Consider the following 18508-nt stretch of genomic DNA (forward strand, 5'->3'; position numbering starts at 1 on the left):
TCTTACCACTTTCAGATTATTTAAAACATTTTCTTTTTTCTTTTCTCAACAATCATCACAGATCGAATTTCTTATTAGATGAAAACACTTCCATAAATGTGATGCCAGGTCCTAGTTTTTGTAAGGTTTTAAATAATTTCAGACACACACAGCGTTAAACTGATAAAAGGCCTGCTACACAGTAGATGAATTTTCTCTTGGAATCTATTCTATAACCAAGTATTTTACATTACGCATAAGAAGTTGGTCTGCTGGTCAGACAGCTGAGGTCATGCTAGCAGGAAAGAGAATAGAAAATACCAGCTAACTATGAGGGAATCTATGCAGCTGTTGCAGGATTACTTTTACCTTCTTCAGACGCACGTTTTTCTTTCCATTTTGTGTAAAAACTTTGGTGGTTTGTGGAATTATGACTCCTCGTAAAGCTTTGGGACTTTGTTCATCCACCTCACCAAGTGTCTAAACAGAAGTCTACAGCACCAGCAGACACAGTAGTAAATCTGACTTAAATCAGAGGCACTCATCACTTAAGGGGTCGCCAATGTACATCAGCTTCATATAAATCATGAAAACTTTCGGGAAATAGATGCTGTGCACCATTTATGCTGAACAGCAAAAAGTCCCCATGTTGGATTTCTATGCTCAGGTGATTTTTTGCATGGTTCACTGGGATTTCTATTCCATAATGAACTTTAAAACACAAATCAATTGCAAGAAAATCCACTTTGTTTAGTTAGCTGCAAGGGCTCACCAAAACAATTCACCTCTTTCAATGAACTGGGCCAGAAGTAGAAAATACATCAGTAGCGCGAAATTTGTTTTTGAAAAACTCGTATTACTGTATCAACCTTCATTTTTAAAGATTATGTAATATTTGTTACTTCATATTTTAGGAAAATTATTTTCCCCTTGTGTCCTTATTTTATCTAACAGTGTAAATGCAATTGGTGCCGGCTATACTTCAATTGCTATTTTAAAATACGCCAATATGCCACTTCATACACATATTTATCTATAGCTGTATCTATCATCTATCTCTCTATCTATCTAATTTGTCCTTCTTTCAGGAAGTCAATTCTAATGGTCCTTCAAAAACATACTAATCAACTGAGGCAATTAATCTGCTGGTTCGCTCATTTTCTTCCCTGGTTACTGAACAACTCTTTAAGGAGCTGTAGCTTTACTGCATCTCAAGGGGTGAGGGGTATAACTGATTGTCTTTAACATCCCTGTTGGCAGAAACCATTCACTCAAAAGGGTGTTTACCACATGGCACATAACTAATGTAGTAGTATCAGGCGCACCCAATCTTTTTTTGTAATCTTTTATATATATTTATAATTTTAGTTTTGTCTTGACAGTAAAGACAATTTTATTGTGGCAGGACTAACTCATGCTTCCAGCTCCAGATGTCTCAACAAGGACTGGTGGGGAACCTATTAGGATTTTTAACTCAGCACTTAACACCTAACAACAGAACACACATGAGATCATATGCTCCCCCTTTCTCAGAGATTTTCAGACAGAGCTGAACTACTACTTGCCAGGGATATTGTAGAATAAATTTGTATAATACAAATCTTGAAATAAATCAGATACCCTCACATGTATTTTCCAACTCTGTGACTACACGCATCTTTGAAAATCATTTGTTAATGTTAAGCCTGGCTGATACATCCCTTTTAGACCCACGCAGAACATGGCATTCCAAAACCTGAAAAAAAAAAAAAAATTAGCAGTTTGTTCTGGTCTTGAAAATAGGGATCAGCAAGAATTTCCTGTTAGGACAAAAGTTTCCTGTTTCCTCGTTTGTGATGACACGCTGTTAGTTTTTCCATTTATGCCAGTGAAATCTGCTTAAATCCTTTTTCACCTGAGCAAACCTGTGGATGGCTACAAGCACTGTTTATTGGATAACTCACTCAGCTATTCGGTTTGCCTGTTTGGTCTGCCCTGCACAATACTGATTTGCCACCCATTTCTTTTGTTGCACTCTCCATTTGGTAGTCTCCTTTCTTGGTTCACTTATATACACTCCACAAAATCATCTCATCCAAGAGGAATTTCATCTTTGCTGTTTACTGATTGTCAAATGAACCTACTTAGCATGTTCTTGGATTTGGTGTTGTTTAGATGCTTCGTGGCATTTCTGCTACTGATGCCTTCTCCCTGTGGAATGTTTTAGGGATGTGAGTTTCTTTCTTGGATTCTCTAAACCTAGCTCGATGTGATGTGCTAAAAATTATTTCTTGATATAGATTAAAATCGATTGCTATAAGATTTGTCAGTACAGAGTTAGGCTTCTGTAGTGGGACAAAATTATGCAGGTTTTAAATACAAATTACTTCATTTTTCTCTTTTCCCAAGAAATGCTGCAGATGCACAAGGTAGGGGTAAGAACAGATTGCAGGTTTTATACCACTGGAAAGAATGAGTCAAGCCACAGTTACACACCCTTCAGGTGGGACACAACACACATTCCACACACCTGTGCAAACCCTTTATTAAAGCATCAATCAAAATACAGGATGGATCACATGGTTTTCTGTTTTTGCTACTGTAATATCAACTTATGTATGAGTCATTTGTTTACATCTTTATTTTTAAAAGGGAACATTTTACAGTTCACAAAATCACCAGATTGACATTTCTGTCTAGAGGCATTTTTCCATTTTCCAATTTTAACAAAGGACATCCAGAACTAGTGAAATACAACAAACGAAATCTAAGTACAAACATCTTCCTTGACTCTCACTGTTAGCAGCTCTATGGTGTCTGAGATACACATTTGGAGGCTATTTTATTGGCTAAATAAAAATAATTTATGCCAGAATATTATCAGAACTATTTACTTTCTATTTTTACATTCTCTAGCTTCAATTTTGATTGTAGTATTCTTAGTATTAGCCTCTTTATAAATTCCATCTCCAAAAAATCTGTTAAAGATCATTATCATTCTCATATGGTATCTTCTTGAATAAAAGATAAATGCTCAGTCCTTTAGAAAATACAATAAGCAATTGTTTTATCTGATTTTTCCCCCACAATTGATTTGTTTAACCCAAACCTGGTTGATCAATGAAGAAACCCCAAAAATGTCATTAGGAAAATAAACTGCGTTATCTACTAAAGGATTTTTTTAAATGACCAGTATCTTGATGCCCAAGATATGGGTGTGAAAATATGATGAGATTTGGTAGGTATTTAAAGACTACGAACAACTTGGTTTAAAAACCAAGAATAGAAACATTTATAGAATTACTCAAGTGACTGCCAAAAGGAGATGTGAAGAGCAATAAAGGAAAGTATCTGAACAATGCTAAGAAAACAGAGTATCTGAAATATAAGGTAAATGCTCCATTTTGGTACCAAATGAAACACTGAAAGGAAAAGAACCACAGTGACTACTACTGAAGAGTTTTAGCACTGATCAACACTGTATTTCCTAGGGCAGAATAAAAGGTATCTGGTTTGCCCCTCTAAACCAGTTCTTCCAGCAGCTGGAATTGGTGTTTCTATAGTCAAGTCAATCTGTGTTGGCTGCACTGGGCTTAGAGCGTGCTGTTCAAAACATGCAAATGTCCTTTGCACCTGACATTTTCTTCATGTGCTAAAGAGCTGAGCAGATCCTAGATCACCAGTAAATAAAGATCCAAGCATTAGACTTGAAACATCTTACCAGTCCATTAAAATAATTTACATAGCCATGGTTAAATTCATTCAGTCTTTCTATCACATTGCTTTCTTGTTATCTCACACTTGCCCTTCAAAACAAAGTTTAGACAACATAGACTTGTGCAATTAAAAATGAAACAAACAATAAAAACAGATAAATGAGGAAAGGGGAATTCCAGAACCCCATTGTGTGAGATGTCAGGTCTTTCAGCCTTAGTTGTGAAAAAGGAATGCTCATAAGCGTCCAAGACAAATCATTCTGGACATAATGACATAGCACAGTAATGCTTGGGATGGATGAGACATTCAGAGATTTTTAGAGCGATTTCTATAAGTTATATATCACAAGTATCCCATTTGGTTCCTAGAGATTTTAGTCAAGTATTAGTATTTCTTTTTGCTAAGTATGGTATACAAAAAGATGAGGATAGTAGATGTGCCCTAAAGATATGAAAATATAATATATAAAACAAAACCATTATAAATTACATAGATTTTCCATATAAAATTGTTTTCCCCATTTAGAATAAATACCATCCAAGTTTACAGATCATCTAAGTGAATTAAATATACACACATATTTGAATCATTTTCAGAATTTCAAGAAAAACATTGCTAGAGATAGGAGCAGGATGACTCAGAAGCCAGAAGTTGATTTTACGAATGACTACATACGACCCAAAGGACGAGGCTTTGGATTTAGTGTCAAGCTTTTAAAACTGCCCAAATGAGTCCAATGTGCATGAGTGTGTATGCACACACGTTCGGTCACGCTCACATGAATTACTATGAAGCTGAACAGTTCACTTTGTATTTGAAAAATCAGCTGAAAGTCGTGAGGTCTTCTGCATTTCATATTCTAGCAGGAGGGCCTCTCTTATCTCATAAAGAAGCTGTAGGATGGATAGGAAGAGTGTAGCATTTTTGGAAGGAGAAATTCCCATTTTAAGTCAACCTCCCTTTATGTCAGCTACTATCAAAACTGAGAGCATTACGATGCCTTCAAGAGGGAGAAAGTTTTGAAAATCTACATAAGCTCTTCCCACTGCAGTCTAAAGCAGCAAAACCAATCGGGAAACATTCTTTGGCCACGTATTTCTGCTCTTGCTCCACTGAAAATCTGCCCACTTTTAGCTTATTATCACTATTCAGTGTCTAGGTGGAATGGATGCCTTCTCCTGTTGCTTCCATGTGGAAACCTGCACACGGGTTTGGGTGGAATGACAACGGAATAGAATGGGGTAACATTCATACATTATCACAAAATGAACGTAAGTCCTCTGTTGTCGCTTTGGACATATAAACCCATGGTAAATAAATTTGTGGACCTCCATGACAACTGGAAAATTTTTATATCCTAAGAGGTGGCGTTAAAACTTTTCCGCAACCCAAAAACATATGATGCTAGTCCTGAGAGCCTGAACAGGAGTCATAATTTCTCCTGATTTCTCACTGCTCATTTCTTTATGTGACTGCCCAAAGCACTTCTAACCAGAAGTCAACAGTTCAGTACTTTTCAAGAGATGTCTAATCAAACTCCATAACTAGTCCTATCACCTTCTACAACAGTTATCTATACATAAACAAATCAAGGCTAAGTTTAAAGCCAAACCCACTGCCCTCAATTACAGAGCCAGATAATGTTCGTTGTAAAGTTTGGATGGCAAAAGCACCCAACTTCATGGACCCATTTTTGCTTGTCTCATGTAATGGGGGTAGGTTATCCTGGAAGACTGCAAACTTTCCATAAAACTATAAATGTTTCCAATAGAAGGGATCCTGTAGACCCTCGAATACTACCTGCATATTTTACAGATGAAAAAGATTAAACCCCAGAGAGAGGAAAGGAGTTGTCCAAGGTCACTTCCTCAGATGGTGACAGAGTGAGGACTAAACATCTGGGTCTACTCTCATCACCAATGTGGTCCATGCAATCTTGGACATCACAACCCCACTACCTGATGTGGCCAAGGCCCCTATGAGTGTATTAAGGTTACTGTCTCCTTTGCTTATAAGGGAAAATTAAATAACACCACTCATTCTCACCAATATTAAATCTTAATTGCAGATGTGGTCCTAATGGTTTTTTTGGAAGGAGAAGATCCACAATTTGTTTAAAATGCTACAATTTCTGAAAACCAACATATTTAAGTAATGCAGCATGAAAATGTTAGGTGGACCAAGAGATGAATGCAAAAAACTTTAAAGTGATTGTGAAAAGGAGCAAGGATGTTAATATCGGTTTGGTTCTGTGAGACAGCGAGACCATTCCAATGGTGCTCAGAGCTCATCTCATCTGCCCCTTCTATGGATAAGGGACCTGAGGCCCAGACTTGTCAAAAGTCAGGCAGCTGGTTATTGGCACAGTGGGTATTAAGCCTTTGGATGACTAATTTTGTCTTCTTTCCATAAGGTCATGCACCTCACATATAACCACTTTCTTGCAGGACTGAATAATTATTCAACAATTTTGGCATAAAATTTGATGGCACAGTTCCCTTTGCTATTACCCTAACCTTTCACTCTCCCCTTTAAGGACAACCAAGTCAGCTATGCAGTTCACAAAAACTGGACCTGGTTATGTGTCATCCAACAGCATTTGGTCCCTGCAAGCCTGTTTGGAAGCCAACCAATATTCTATAACCTACAGGAATACATTGAATCCTATGTCTTTGGAAGCAATACATTTTCCAGGTAAAGAATCAGTCTTTATTTGGAGGATGATGTAACTTCAACATAAAAAGTGACTTTCGTGGGTGGTGTGGGTATATTTAATCTTTTACAATCTCCCTCTACATCTCAGCTGAACTCACCAAAAGGCTCTCTGAATCAGACAGGTAAACACATTTTTAACTATTAAAGTGCTATTCCGGGGCAAAGTTTTTCTCAGTTTCACAACAGCAGCTTCGTTGGAAACAAACAAAAAAAAGCAATCTATGAAAATAGGCCTGGGGAATGAAAAAAACAAACAAACAAACAAACAAACAAGCCTCATAACTACTTTGGAACATGACAAATGTAATGTGACTTGTAGATATCAGCCCTGGTACTGGTGACTGATACCAAAGTCTCTGAGGTACGTGTTCTAGGGGAAAATGAGGACAAAAATGGCAATGAGGACTAAACCAGAAAGAACAATCAGTATTAATAACAATGACCCCATTATAAAGGAACAGCGAAAGTAATCAAAACTGAGAAGAAAGTGCAAAAAACCCACATATGTGCATTTGCTATTGTAGCAGACCTACACTTTTTAAAAGGAAAAGCAATTCAGGGTGCATTGGACAGGGTTCTTGAGCTCAGAATATCTTACAGTGGTGTACTCTTTGCCAAGAAGGCATCACCAATTAAGGTATTTGGCAGAGATCGGCCTCTAAAACTCATTATCACATAGACACCTTCTGTCTGATATCAATTCTGCACCCTGATGTTTCTCGCATCCTTTTCTACTGGGGAAATTCCAGTCCCATTCACTGCAGGCAGGTGTTTCTCCTTTTAAAGTGGCATCACTCCTACCTAACGGATGAGAGTCTCCTGGTAAGGCTTAGCGGCAAGTGCGTACTACATCTGTATTACAAGGAGCAGCCCCTGATTTTCTTGATATGCATAGCTTTTCGGGGTTGGTATTAGACATGGCTTTCGTAAATAATGCAGGTGTTTTTGTCATGTGTCACTGCTGGCTCTGTGGCTTCCAGGTAAGCTGGCGGCAGTACCTTATCTGGTACCTCAACAGGTGTTGGCTCTTCTGATGTTAGCTCGGTGGATGTGACATCAGTAGAAGGCTCTGCAGTTTCAGGGGAATGCTCAGCCGACGGTTCTGTCTCCTCTACATCTTTGACTTCAAACTGTCCACCCTCTTGGTCATCTGCATGCTCTTTTTTGGACTGTGGGTGAACTGACACCTTGATGGCAATTTGCTGAGGCTGCTCGTGCAGCGATGAGGCATCCGAGTCGGCGGCGGGGGAGTCGCTCCGCTTCAGAGAGTTGGGGATTGTGTAGACCTCATCCCTGTCTGCAGCCTCCTGGCCCTCTGGAGTATGCCTCACAAAATTCTGCCCCTGCTCCTCCAGCCCAACCACCTCCATAATCTCCTCCATGATAGTCCTGCAGTTCATAATGAGAGGCGGCAGAGGCACGCTCCTGGCAAGCTCTTCGATGTAGCGGGCGAACTCCATGGTTTTGAACTGGGTGACTTTGGCAAGCTCTAGAGTTTTGGCAGAGGTGATGATGGGGATGCGCTTGGCGATCTCGAACGCCTTCTGCAGCTTCTCTGCACCTTCGGTCCTAAAGAACTCATTGATGGCCTTCTCGGTCTTCTTTAGGTGGCTGCTCATCATGCACAGGCGGGTGATATTGAGGACCATGACGATGGTGAAGGCCACCAGGCACACGACCATGTAGTAGACACCCATGTCTCCAGAGGTGAAGATGACGCGCAAGGTCACCGTGTTGTTCACAGTGCCGTAGATGTTGGAAGCCACGCACGTGTATTTACCTCGGTCTGAGAAGGATACCTTGGTGATGTTCAGAAGGCCGCTGTCGTGCATTTGCCATTTTCCTGTCGGAAGGGAGAGAAGAAAATTCAACCAAGGACACAGAGCTCCCATGACTACAAACTGACACGTGTCTAAGAATATCTACTACTATGAACATCTACTTCACGTGCTTACTATGTGGCAGGCAGTGACATGCATCAGCTCATTGAATCCTCACAATAACTCTGCAAGGTGGCCCCTGACACTGCCTCTGTTTTACAAGATGAGGAAACTGAGGCACAGTCAGGTTAGACAACATTCCCAAGGGCACCAGCTTGGAAGCCGTAGAACTGGAAGATGAACTCGAGTTCCAGAGGCTGCACTCTTAACTACCAAACCACATTGTCTAACTCTACATCCTAGTGAAAAAAGAGAGAAATAAACAATCTGGAAAGCACTGTGCTCTTATTGAAGAGCTCCTTAACTTCAAAAGCAACTGATTCTCTAACCTGCCAGTAAGCATGCCTCTATTGAATATATGTTCACTGGGGAGGTTAATGCAATTAAATTGTTTACCTGAGTTTCTCTAATTTAAGACTGAAGTAATCCTTGTATGATCTCAGTTAATGAAAACATAATTTGTGTCATTCATTTTGAGACTCCGCAATTATCTATACTATTTAAAGTTACAAGCTAACAATGTGAGTATTCAGAGGCTGGATAGGAATTAATATCAATTTGGTTTAGCCTTGCAAATAAATTACAGATCCATCAAGTTGAAAATAAGCTTGACACGAAGGAGGACACATATTGATAATACATGCGAGTTTTCTTATCCCCACTGCCCTCTCTGGAAAGGATCTAGCATTGCCTCTGGAATGGTATTTTGAATCCAGTGAAACACTTTGGTTTGAATTTAGCCTGCCCATCTACCTGTAGGTCAAAGACCCCTGTGAAACACGATACTAGGTGTGGCTTCAGGGTGTTAGGTCTCAGCCCTTCTGAAACCCTGCTACCTCCCTGGACTGTCCCATAGAGCAAATGAAGATCCCAGTTAGGTTTTTGGGGAGTTCTAAGGAACAGGCAGATATTTCTCCATAAAAACATTCTAGTTCCCGGAGCCGACCAGAGAAACCTCTCCTGAGAGCTGGGGCAACTGAACACATAGTTTCCTTTTAAGTATCTATTATTGCACTGTATATTATTTGTTTGCTCTCCTTATGGTATTGTTTTAATTCTAATAGAAGGCCTGGTAATTCCCAAAAGCATTTTTTTTTGTTTTGTTAATCCAGTGGACTATGGAATAAGGCAACAGAAGGCCTGTTCTCCCGCAGTGTCCTCTGCTCCAAGGAACTTTCTTAAGGAAGCTGGATGCGCCAATGAGGTACCTCCTGGGGTTCTACAGTTCCTCCTGCCCACTGGCCAGGGCAAATCCGGTGGGAGCCTCTTGGTGGATGTTGTCACATGACTGTGCCTTCTGAAAGAACATCTGTGAAGAGCAGTTTCTGGTGTCCCTGAGTAACCCTCTTCTAACAATTCAGTCAGTGTATTTCCTCCAAGAGTAGAATACACTGGTTTGGAAAATCGAGTGAATTTTCAGCTTCTTGTGAATGTGTATGAACAAACCAACCTACTCGGTCTGTGAAATTCTCGCTAATTCAGATGGGGCATGGGCAAGGCTTCTACCACTTTCATTCCAGGAACACAGATTTTGATATTTCAGCTGCAGATTTATTCAAATATACAATGACCTGAGGCCAGGAAAGTTACCTTTTTTAAGGTAAATACTTTTCAATTTATTTTCTTATAATTTGCATGTCTCATAAAAGTAGACTGCAGCAGGCATGGACAAAAACAGAACAAAACTAACTGATTGAAAGCTTATTCCATACAGAAGACATTGGGTTCTAGAGACTTACAGGCTATGCTTGCAGTTTCTCATATTTACCTTCCTTTTGTTGGAAAATATAGCAGAAAATAGAGTGGAGGAGGGTGAGAAGGTGAGGTTATTTGTGTGAAGAATGGTTAGGATCAGTTTGTTTACCTCCTCCCCATCTGTACCACTTTTTGGAACAATTATCTATAAATATAAGGAAAAAGTAGTCTGAACCTGGATACAGAAGAAGAGAACACTAACAAGACAGGCATCTGATGGTAGTATCAACAGCTTTTCCCCCAAACCTAAGTAACAACTTTAGTAATAATTATGTTCTAAGTGTTACAGAAACATAAAATGTGAAAATACGAGTTACAACATCCCAATGCTTTCCTCTATTGAATATTTTAAAATGTTCCTGAACGTGAACTTTTAGAGTTTTCAGATATGCTTTTAATTGTCTACTGATATGTATTTATCTAATCTACAACCAAACAGTTCAATTCAGACAACTACTTACAGACCCTTCAAACGTTCCTTATGACACTGTTAAAAGGGGCATAGCTTGGAATCAAATGCAGTCTAATTCGGTGACATGTGTAGTTCGTTTTGGGGCAATCTGTGAGATGTCTAACAGATAAATTACTACTTAGGACTATATTCAGATTCTTAACCCAGCACAGTGGGTCCCCAGACTTAATGGTTTCCATATACTTTATCCAATACTTAATTTTATTTATTCTGAAAGTTTAAAGCCCAGTCATGTATCTGTGAACTATATTAACTATAAACCACGACAAATACGAATGCACATATTATAATCCTAAAGCAGTTGGGTTATTACCTATAGCGCTGTACGCTAACAAACTAGCTAAATGAGATCATCACAGCTCTCTCTGCCAGCAATTTCCTGTTTCCAATGGAGGACAAGGATACCAAAACATCTCTTTCGTTTTCAGTCCATTACTAGATTCCTCTTGAAACAATAATCTGTATTTTATGGGTTAAGATAATTTTTTTTTTTTTTTGGATGGAGTCTCACTCTGTCGCCCAGGCTGGCATGCAGTGGTGCAATCTCGGCTCACTGCAAGCTCCGCCTCCTGGGTTCACGCCATTCTCCTGCCTCAGCCTCCCGAGTAGCTGAGACTACAGGCGTCTGCCACCTCGCCCGGCTAATTTTTTTTGTATTTTTAGTAGAGACGGAGTTTCACCGTGTTAGCCAGGATGGTCTCGATCTCCTGACCTCGTGATCCACCTACCTCGGCCTCCCAAAGTGCTGGGATTACAAGCGTGAGCCACCGCACCTGGCCAGGTTAATGTAATGTTAATGTCACTTAGAATTCTGTTGGGTGAGATATGGTAAAATGAGTATGTGACCTGGATGAGAATATACTATTACCAGACCACAAAGCAGCCCAAGTTTTTGCAAGTCAACACAGTTCTAAGACTAGCATAGAAGGAAACTAAGGTCCTGCAGCCTCGAAGGTTATGTATGTCTGTATTCCCCACCCCCTTTTTTTGTAAAGGCCAATACATTAATTTGTTCTGGGAACCAAGACCCCAAATATTTCCTCTCAGCCTCAGCCTGCCCTTTCATTAGTGAAAAATAAAGATTTCTGCACATTCCACTGCCATATACAGCTCCGAAAACTAAAGATGGTGCAAATTCTGTTTGGAGACTCCTCCCACATCAGCTTTGGACTCATGCTCAAGAAGAATCTCCATCCACACGGCACCTGTCCAGACAGGAACATCTCGAAAACGTTCTTGCTGCTGCATGTTACCATTTGCATCCGTCTATAAATACCTGGCCCTGCGACTCATTCTAGAAGGGTCCCGACTTCAGCTGCCAGAAAGTTATACGAACACCTACGGTGACTATCACAGATCTTCGGTGCTTTACACGTGAAGTGGGGATACACAGTGCAGTTCCCATGCATTTTAAACTGTAACTGAGTGGGAATGTCAAGCTTATGCACTGAATGTTCATGAAGCTGCATCACTTCAGCAGAAATAAAACTCAAAATGTCAGCAGTGGATGCCAACTCAGTTCTACATGCGATGATTTTGGAGGAAACAACAGAGGCAGCCATTTCGCTATGACCTTCTGAATAGAAGAAGAAAGACTCTCACGCTCCTCCTGCACTTGGGCTCAGTCACACACTTCCTGTTCCTTGGGCAGACTGTAGCCACGCCCCCCTCCCCCCCCCCCCCCCCCCCGGAAATGCCCTTCGTCCATCCCCTCTCTCTCTGCTCCTGTTCTGGAAGGTGATGCACACCTGAGGCTTTAGACTAAAATGCTCACACAAGCTGCAGGACAAAGGCTGCTGCATCTCATGTCTCCTGGAGACTAGAAATTGCCAGAGACCTGTCACAGTCTTCACCAAGAAACTCCAGGCACAAGAGTTAAATGTGAAAATCTCCTAGAGGTGGATAACAGTGTTGTGGTGATAGTCTCTCCTTTGCAAAGACAAAAGCTAGCAGATGTTGTTTCTGAGCTGTACTGCAGTGCATGGGTTATGCCACACAACAAAGCTGACATTTGTAGAAGGGCAGTGATCTTTTTTTATCTTGTTCACTAATTCAGTCAACAAATATCATTGAGCAAACTGTCTATGTTTCAAGCTCCATGCTGGATGATGAGAACACAAAGATGAGTTAGACATGACCCCTGACTGCAATAAAAAAAATCAAGTTCCAAAAGAAAAACAGATGCTGAGACACAACCACAGCATCATGTGGTAAGTATAATGGCATCTGGGAGGGACTAAAGGGGACAGAGAGCAAGGGCTTCCTAGAGGAGGCCACTGGTAACCCAGATCCGCTGGCACAGGTAGGGAGAGGAATGGGAGTAAAAGAGAAAGAACTTTTGAGGTCACAGGGAGCACATGAGCACGAGAGAGAACACTGTGAGCCGCTGGAGCTGACCACTAGAAAACCGAGAAGGGCTCAGATGGAGGAAGGCAGGGCCAGATTACAGGAGGGCCCCCAAATGTGCAAGAGCTTTATATCTATCCTGCAGGAGAACGGGAGCCCCGCCTGCTTCCCAACCTCATTTATATGACTTTTCCCCTGACAGGTTTGCCTTACTGTATTTCTTAAGAGGGGCCACAGGACCTTCCCACATGCTCCCTTTCGCCTGCAAGACCTCCTTTCTCCCCACCCCAAGTCCCAGGCTCACACACTTACCCCAGTTAAGACCCTATCCTCAAGTCTTGCTCCATTTCCCAATAAGGCCTTGTGTGAACTCTGATTAAATCAGTGGAGGAAACCTGAAAGTCCAGAAGCAGATGCAGCCAAGCATAGGAAGTTTAAACATGAAGACGACTGCGTTTCAAATTGCGGGGTGGGGGGGGGGGTGGGGTGGAAGACTATTGGGATAGATGACTGTTCATTTGCAAGAAAATAAAGGCAAATTCCTACTTTATGTGATACATAAAAATAAATTCCAACTACTCTGAAGATCTAAATGTAAAATTAAAAGTATAAAATTAATAGAGGATATAAAATATTTTTATAACCTTGAAATAGGAAGTCCTTTTTAAAGCATTTCAAGCACCTCAGAAGCTGTAAAGGAAAACACCAGTGGATCAGATTTCCACTAAATTAATTTTTTTCCCTATAAAATATGCCATATTAAAGTTAAAAGCAAATGACGAACCGGGAGAAAATTCTAGAATGTTTGACAGACAAATGCTTAATGACTCTAAAACATAATGAACAACTATAAATCAAGCAAGTCAAGACAAACCCAAAAGAAAAAACAGGAAAAGGCTATGAACAGATCATTGGCAAAAACAAGAAATGTGAATGGTGTCTGTGTAGAAAATCACTAATATGTAAATTATGATTACATTTATAGAGATTACAGTCATTTTTAAAACAACTTTTTCAACTTTCAGGTTGCCAGAATATAGGGGAGTCGCTAATGACATTGCTGGCAGTGGAAAGTGACGGCTGCCTGACTGGGTAGGTGTGAGGGGCAGGCCCAGTAGCTCATGGCCCTTCTATCACACACAACTCACCGCAGCCTGGATGGCTGACTCCTGCCTAGCTCAGCCTTCTTTCATTAATGCTTTTCCTTTTTTTTTTTTTTTAAATGTTGCTGAGAATGTAGGGTAAGGGGCACTCCCATGCACTGCAGGTAGTTGTCAGGCTGGTAACACTGTTGGAAGGTTGATTTGATCACAACTTAAAATGAAAGTAGCCTATGACTCACTCTTAGACTTCTTGAAATTCTTCAAATCAGGCAAGCCTAGGTTGACTGGAAAAACACTTAATGATGTAAACAAACCAAGGTAATATAAAAATATCTTTTTAAGAACAGTGTTTCTTCCCAGGGACACAGTTCAGAGCTTTCCTCCCCAGCTCACTTTCTCTGGGAGAAGCCATAACCATGGTCAGTTCCACACCAGGAAGGCAGCTGACCTGAGATGCCCACGTGGTATGGCCCAATGTCTCCTCAACAGGACAGTGCCAGGTAGCCCATCTAGCAATGAGAGAACAGATCAACAGCATCCTATGGTTACAATTAAACCTGTAAACAGCAAGAGATTCTACAGTCCAGGGGTGACTGTGACTTAGTGCAAAACCAACATACAACAACATCAGAACTAACGCTCACACAAACAACTTCTGAGTAAATTATTGCTGTACAGCAAGGAGCAGCAATGAGCAATGCATTCTGAACTGAAGAATCACACGGGAAGTGAGAGCACAACCTCCACAGATCCTGTAATCATAGCTTTTCTCCAAACATCACTTCTACCGAAACCTTAAATCTTTCCAGGTTTACCTTAGGATCACTGAGCATTAAAAATTACACATTCAACTTGAGAAAGCTGACTGAAAAAAAAAATTAACATTATACCCAAATGCTAAGCTCTTAAAATTTCCAATCACTTATTTGAAAAAAAGGACCTATTTTTCCTCAGAGACATCTTTTTATGAATGTGTGTGTGTAAACAGTGATGGACGTGTGGTTTGTCTATATTCCCAATGAGTGGTATAAACGGATTAAAACTGTATTAACTATCCTGTTTAGACACTTTGGCTCTTAAGCCTCACACACCCATGCTTTTCCAGGAGAAGAATTTAAATCTGCCAAAACAAGTATGTCAGTTTCTTGAAACCAACTTAAAAACATTCAGATAGTGAGAGTTCCAATAAATGTTTATGCAAACAATAAATGAAATACAACATTCACTCAAACAAGGATTGCGTAGAATCAGCACCCTTCGAAGAAGCACAAGATGTGTGCATATGTGTTTGTGTCTATAAATGTGGCACATATTTTGTGAAATATAGGCTACCGAAGAGAAAGGATTCATGCCTTTTTACCAAACATAATTGAAAGTAAATTTAGCACTGCACGGCTGCACCTGTTACAAGGCTTCTGCAGAAGATGACAGCTCCTTGAAGCCACTGCAGCATCAGGTTATGAATCCCAGAAGCTGCAAGTGCTCTTGTGCCTTCCCAACCCCACCCACAACCCTCCCAAGAGACCTCTTCAGAGAGGACTGGGGCAGCTCTAACAAGCTATTTCTTACATCATGCGGAGCAAAGGTGGCCTGGGATAATACAGGCTTAGCTAAGCTTTCACTCAGGAAGGTGGGGATGGAAGGATTTTGCTGTTCAGAATCTGTAGTTCTGTTCTACTTTAAGGTATTAATATCTGAAAAGAACCTACTGTCTTTTTATTTCCTGGAAAAGAAAACATCTGTTCCTCTAGCTAATTTGATCTGGTAATCTTAATATTTAAAGTGCCAAGTATGTAATTCCATGTGGGTTCATAATAGTCTTTTCTAGAGAGTAGCTACAGGTGGTCCTCCAAAATCAGAGCACCCTACACTTAGTTCACATAAATCACTTCTGTTTTGGGAATCTTAGCTGTCACCGTATCTGAGATGGATCTGGAAGGGTCTTTTCACTGCTAAGACTAAAGCTATCTGGGCTCACATCCCAAGTGGAGCACAGTTCACTGAAGAAACACACAAACGGTGGTCACCAGGTTGGCACTTGATATGGCTCAATTCAGAAAATTAACCTTAGTAATGTAAATTAAACTGCTTCTATGGGATCTACTTTGGAATGATTCTTTAGTTAGCCAAGGGGTTGCTCCTTTGGGTTAGGAGCAGAGTCTCTCAACTCAGGTACTATTGACATTTGGGGCTGGATAATTGTTTATTGTAGGGGTCTGTCTTGTGCAATGTAGGCTGTTTAGCAGCACCCCTGGCCTGTACCCACTTGAAGCCAGGAGCACAACCCGCCTGATCCCACTGGTTATGACAACCAAAAATGTCTCCAGACTTGGCCACATGTCCTCTGTGGAGAAAATCGGTTCCAGCTGAGAACCACAGGGTTAGGCAAATGCAAAGTTCATCTGGTGCGTAATACTTTGTAATTTCCACATACACTGCTTTCTTCTGAGGTAGCAGCACATTAGATATCAAAGGCCCTTTGTATGCAGAAGTGATGCACCAGGAAAGGAGGCCTCTGGTGAGAATCCCAAACTCACTGTCATAGCAGTCAGGACATTATTTTGAAATTTCAAATAACATTTAAGGGATACGAATTTGTTTTGCATTTATTGAGTTTTGAAAAGGTTGAGAAATTGAGAGAATATTAAATTACCCAGAAAACTCTTTCCTTTCTTTACAAAACACACTGTATTAAGAAACAGGGATTTCAGCAATTGAAACATATTATTGTGAGGATATAGTACAATATTAACAATAATAATAGCAGTGCCAGTTACTGAGAGCTTGCTATGTTCCAGGTACCTCTGCTAAGCATTTAAGACTCACAATCCCACTTTTAGTAAAAAAGGATTATCTCTATTTCACAGACAAGAAAACCATGGTTCAGAAAAGTCAAAGAACTTCCTTAAAGACTATATAGTGTGATTCTTCTGAATTTCCAATCATATATTAATAATTACATATTTTCCAATAATATATAAATAATATGTTCACAAATTATAAATTGTGTTTGGTACCATTTGATGTTGTGTTTTTGAGATAGGATCTTGCTATTGCCCAGGCTGGAAAGCAGTGTTGTGATCAAGGCTCACTGCAGCCGCAAACTCCCAAGCTCATGCAATCCTCCCATCTCAGCCTTCCCAGTAGCAGGGACTACAGATGTGTGCCACCAAGCCCTGCTAACTTTTTTTCTTTCCATAGAGACAGGGTCTCACTATGTTGCCCAGGCTGATCTTGAATTCCTGGGCTCAAGTGACCCTCCCATCTTGGGCTCCCAAAGTGCTGGGCTTATAGCCATGAGCCACTGCATCTGGCCTTGATGAGTTGTTTTAAATCTCAAATATTTAATATACTAAACAAGAATTCAGTATAACAGGTTAATATAGGACTTTACACTGATCTTAGAGGTAAAGGATAATTTACATTTAATGCCATGGACACTGACCTCTTGATATATAAATATTAAGTAGGGAGGTGGTAACTACAGTCTATACACTAGCTGACACAGCTTGTCATGGTCCCTTGCAGAATTAGTTAAAAGGCATATTACAATCTATTCAAAGAAACCTGCAAAAGTAGAGGGATAAAAACAATAGAGCAATGTAAACTAGAGGCAAAATTTATAATAATGAATTCCCTAGCACTATAGTAGCAGTTGTGACAATTGTGGACTCAGTGCTTGTTTTTGGCAACCAGGCACTAGAGGAGTACAGAAAACAAATCCACAAAAGTAAAAAACCTAACTTAATGGAAGAATTTCAAACTTATACAAGGGCTGAAACCAGTTGATTTTCTTGAAACCCTTGTTACTTATCTTAGGTGCTAATGTTAATGTAAATGGTTTAAAGTCACAGTAAGAAGCAACAGTGAAAATACACTGGATAATTAGTGTCTGAAATAGGACTTAATTCCTGGCTACTATACATTTCTACTCCCTTCTAGCAAAAGGAAAACCGAAAACAGTGTATTTCATGGCCATTTGTGGTTATTGCTTGTTGCATGTTGTCTGCTTTATGGTGGATGGACTACCCCAAACAGGATCTCGCTGAACTACAAAAACAAAAGTCTTCCAGATAGAGATCACACATGAGCCTCTCCTGATCTGTGGAATTGAAGTGACAGCACCAGGCAAGCAAAGCAAACCAGCTGCTGCTCCTGCCAATGACAGGAAATAGCCCCATTCTCTCTGGGCCTGGAGGGGCCGGCAGGAATAACAGCTCTCTCAGCTTTTCAGCAGAAACAAGACATGAAATTGCTCCTTTCCAGTCTAATCACAAAGCGAATGGCAAGTGCTCCCTGAGTGACTCGCCGATGATTTTGAGCGCCTTTTTGTGCAGGTGCATGCCATGTACACACACACGTTCCGGCACAAATCCTAACGCTGTCTGACCTTGCTATTGGTAGTGAGGATGCCTTTTCCATCTAGGAATTCTTCTCACATTCACTCAGTCTGGGTGAGAGGCTCTTCACCATTTTTCACCTATGGGAATCTAAAGGATGAT

General features: G+C 40.5%; 1 protein-coding gene across 3 annotated transcripts in view; it reads right to left on the reverse strand.

Moving 5' to 3' along the window:
• Window positions 1–2485: 2485 nt before the first annotated feature.
• MFAP3L (microfibril associated protein 3 like) overlaps window positions 2486–18508 on the reverse strand; it is a 40138-nt gene continuing 24115 nt past the window's right edge. For all 3 annotated transcript variants that reach the window (XM_008000254.3, XM_037993769.2, XM_008000250.3), the window contains one exon: window positions 2486–8233. In XM_008000254.3, coding sequence (XP_007998445.1) covers window positions 7302–8222 — 921 coding nt within the window. In that variant the 5' untranslated portion in view covers window positions 8223–8233 and the 3' untranslated portion in view covers window positions 2486–7301. The remainder of the gene's footprint in view (window positions 8234–18508) is intronic.

This window comes from Chlorocebus sabaeus, chromosome 7 (genome assembly GCF_047675955.1).
Source record: "Chlorocebus sabaeus isolate Y175 chromosome 7, mChlSab1.0.hap1, whole genome shotgun sequence".
NCBI classification, from domain to species: Eukaryota; Metazoa; Chordata; class Mammalia; order Primates; family Cercopithecidae; genus Chlorocebus; species Chlorocebus sabaeus.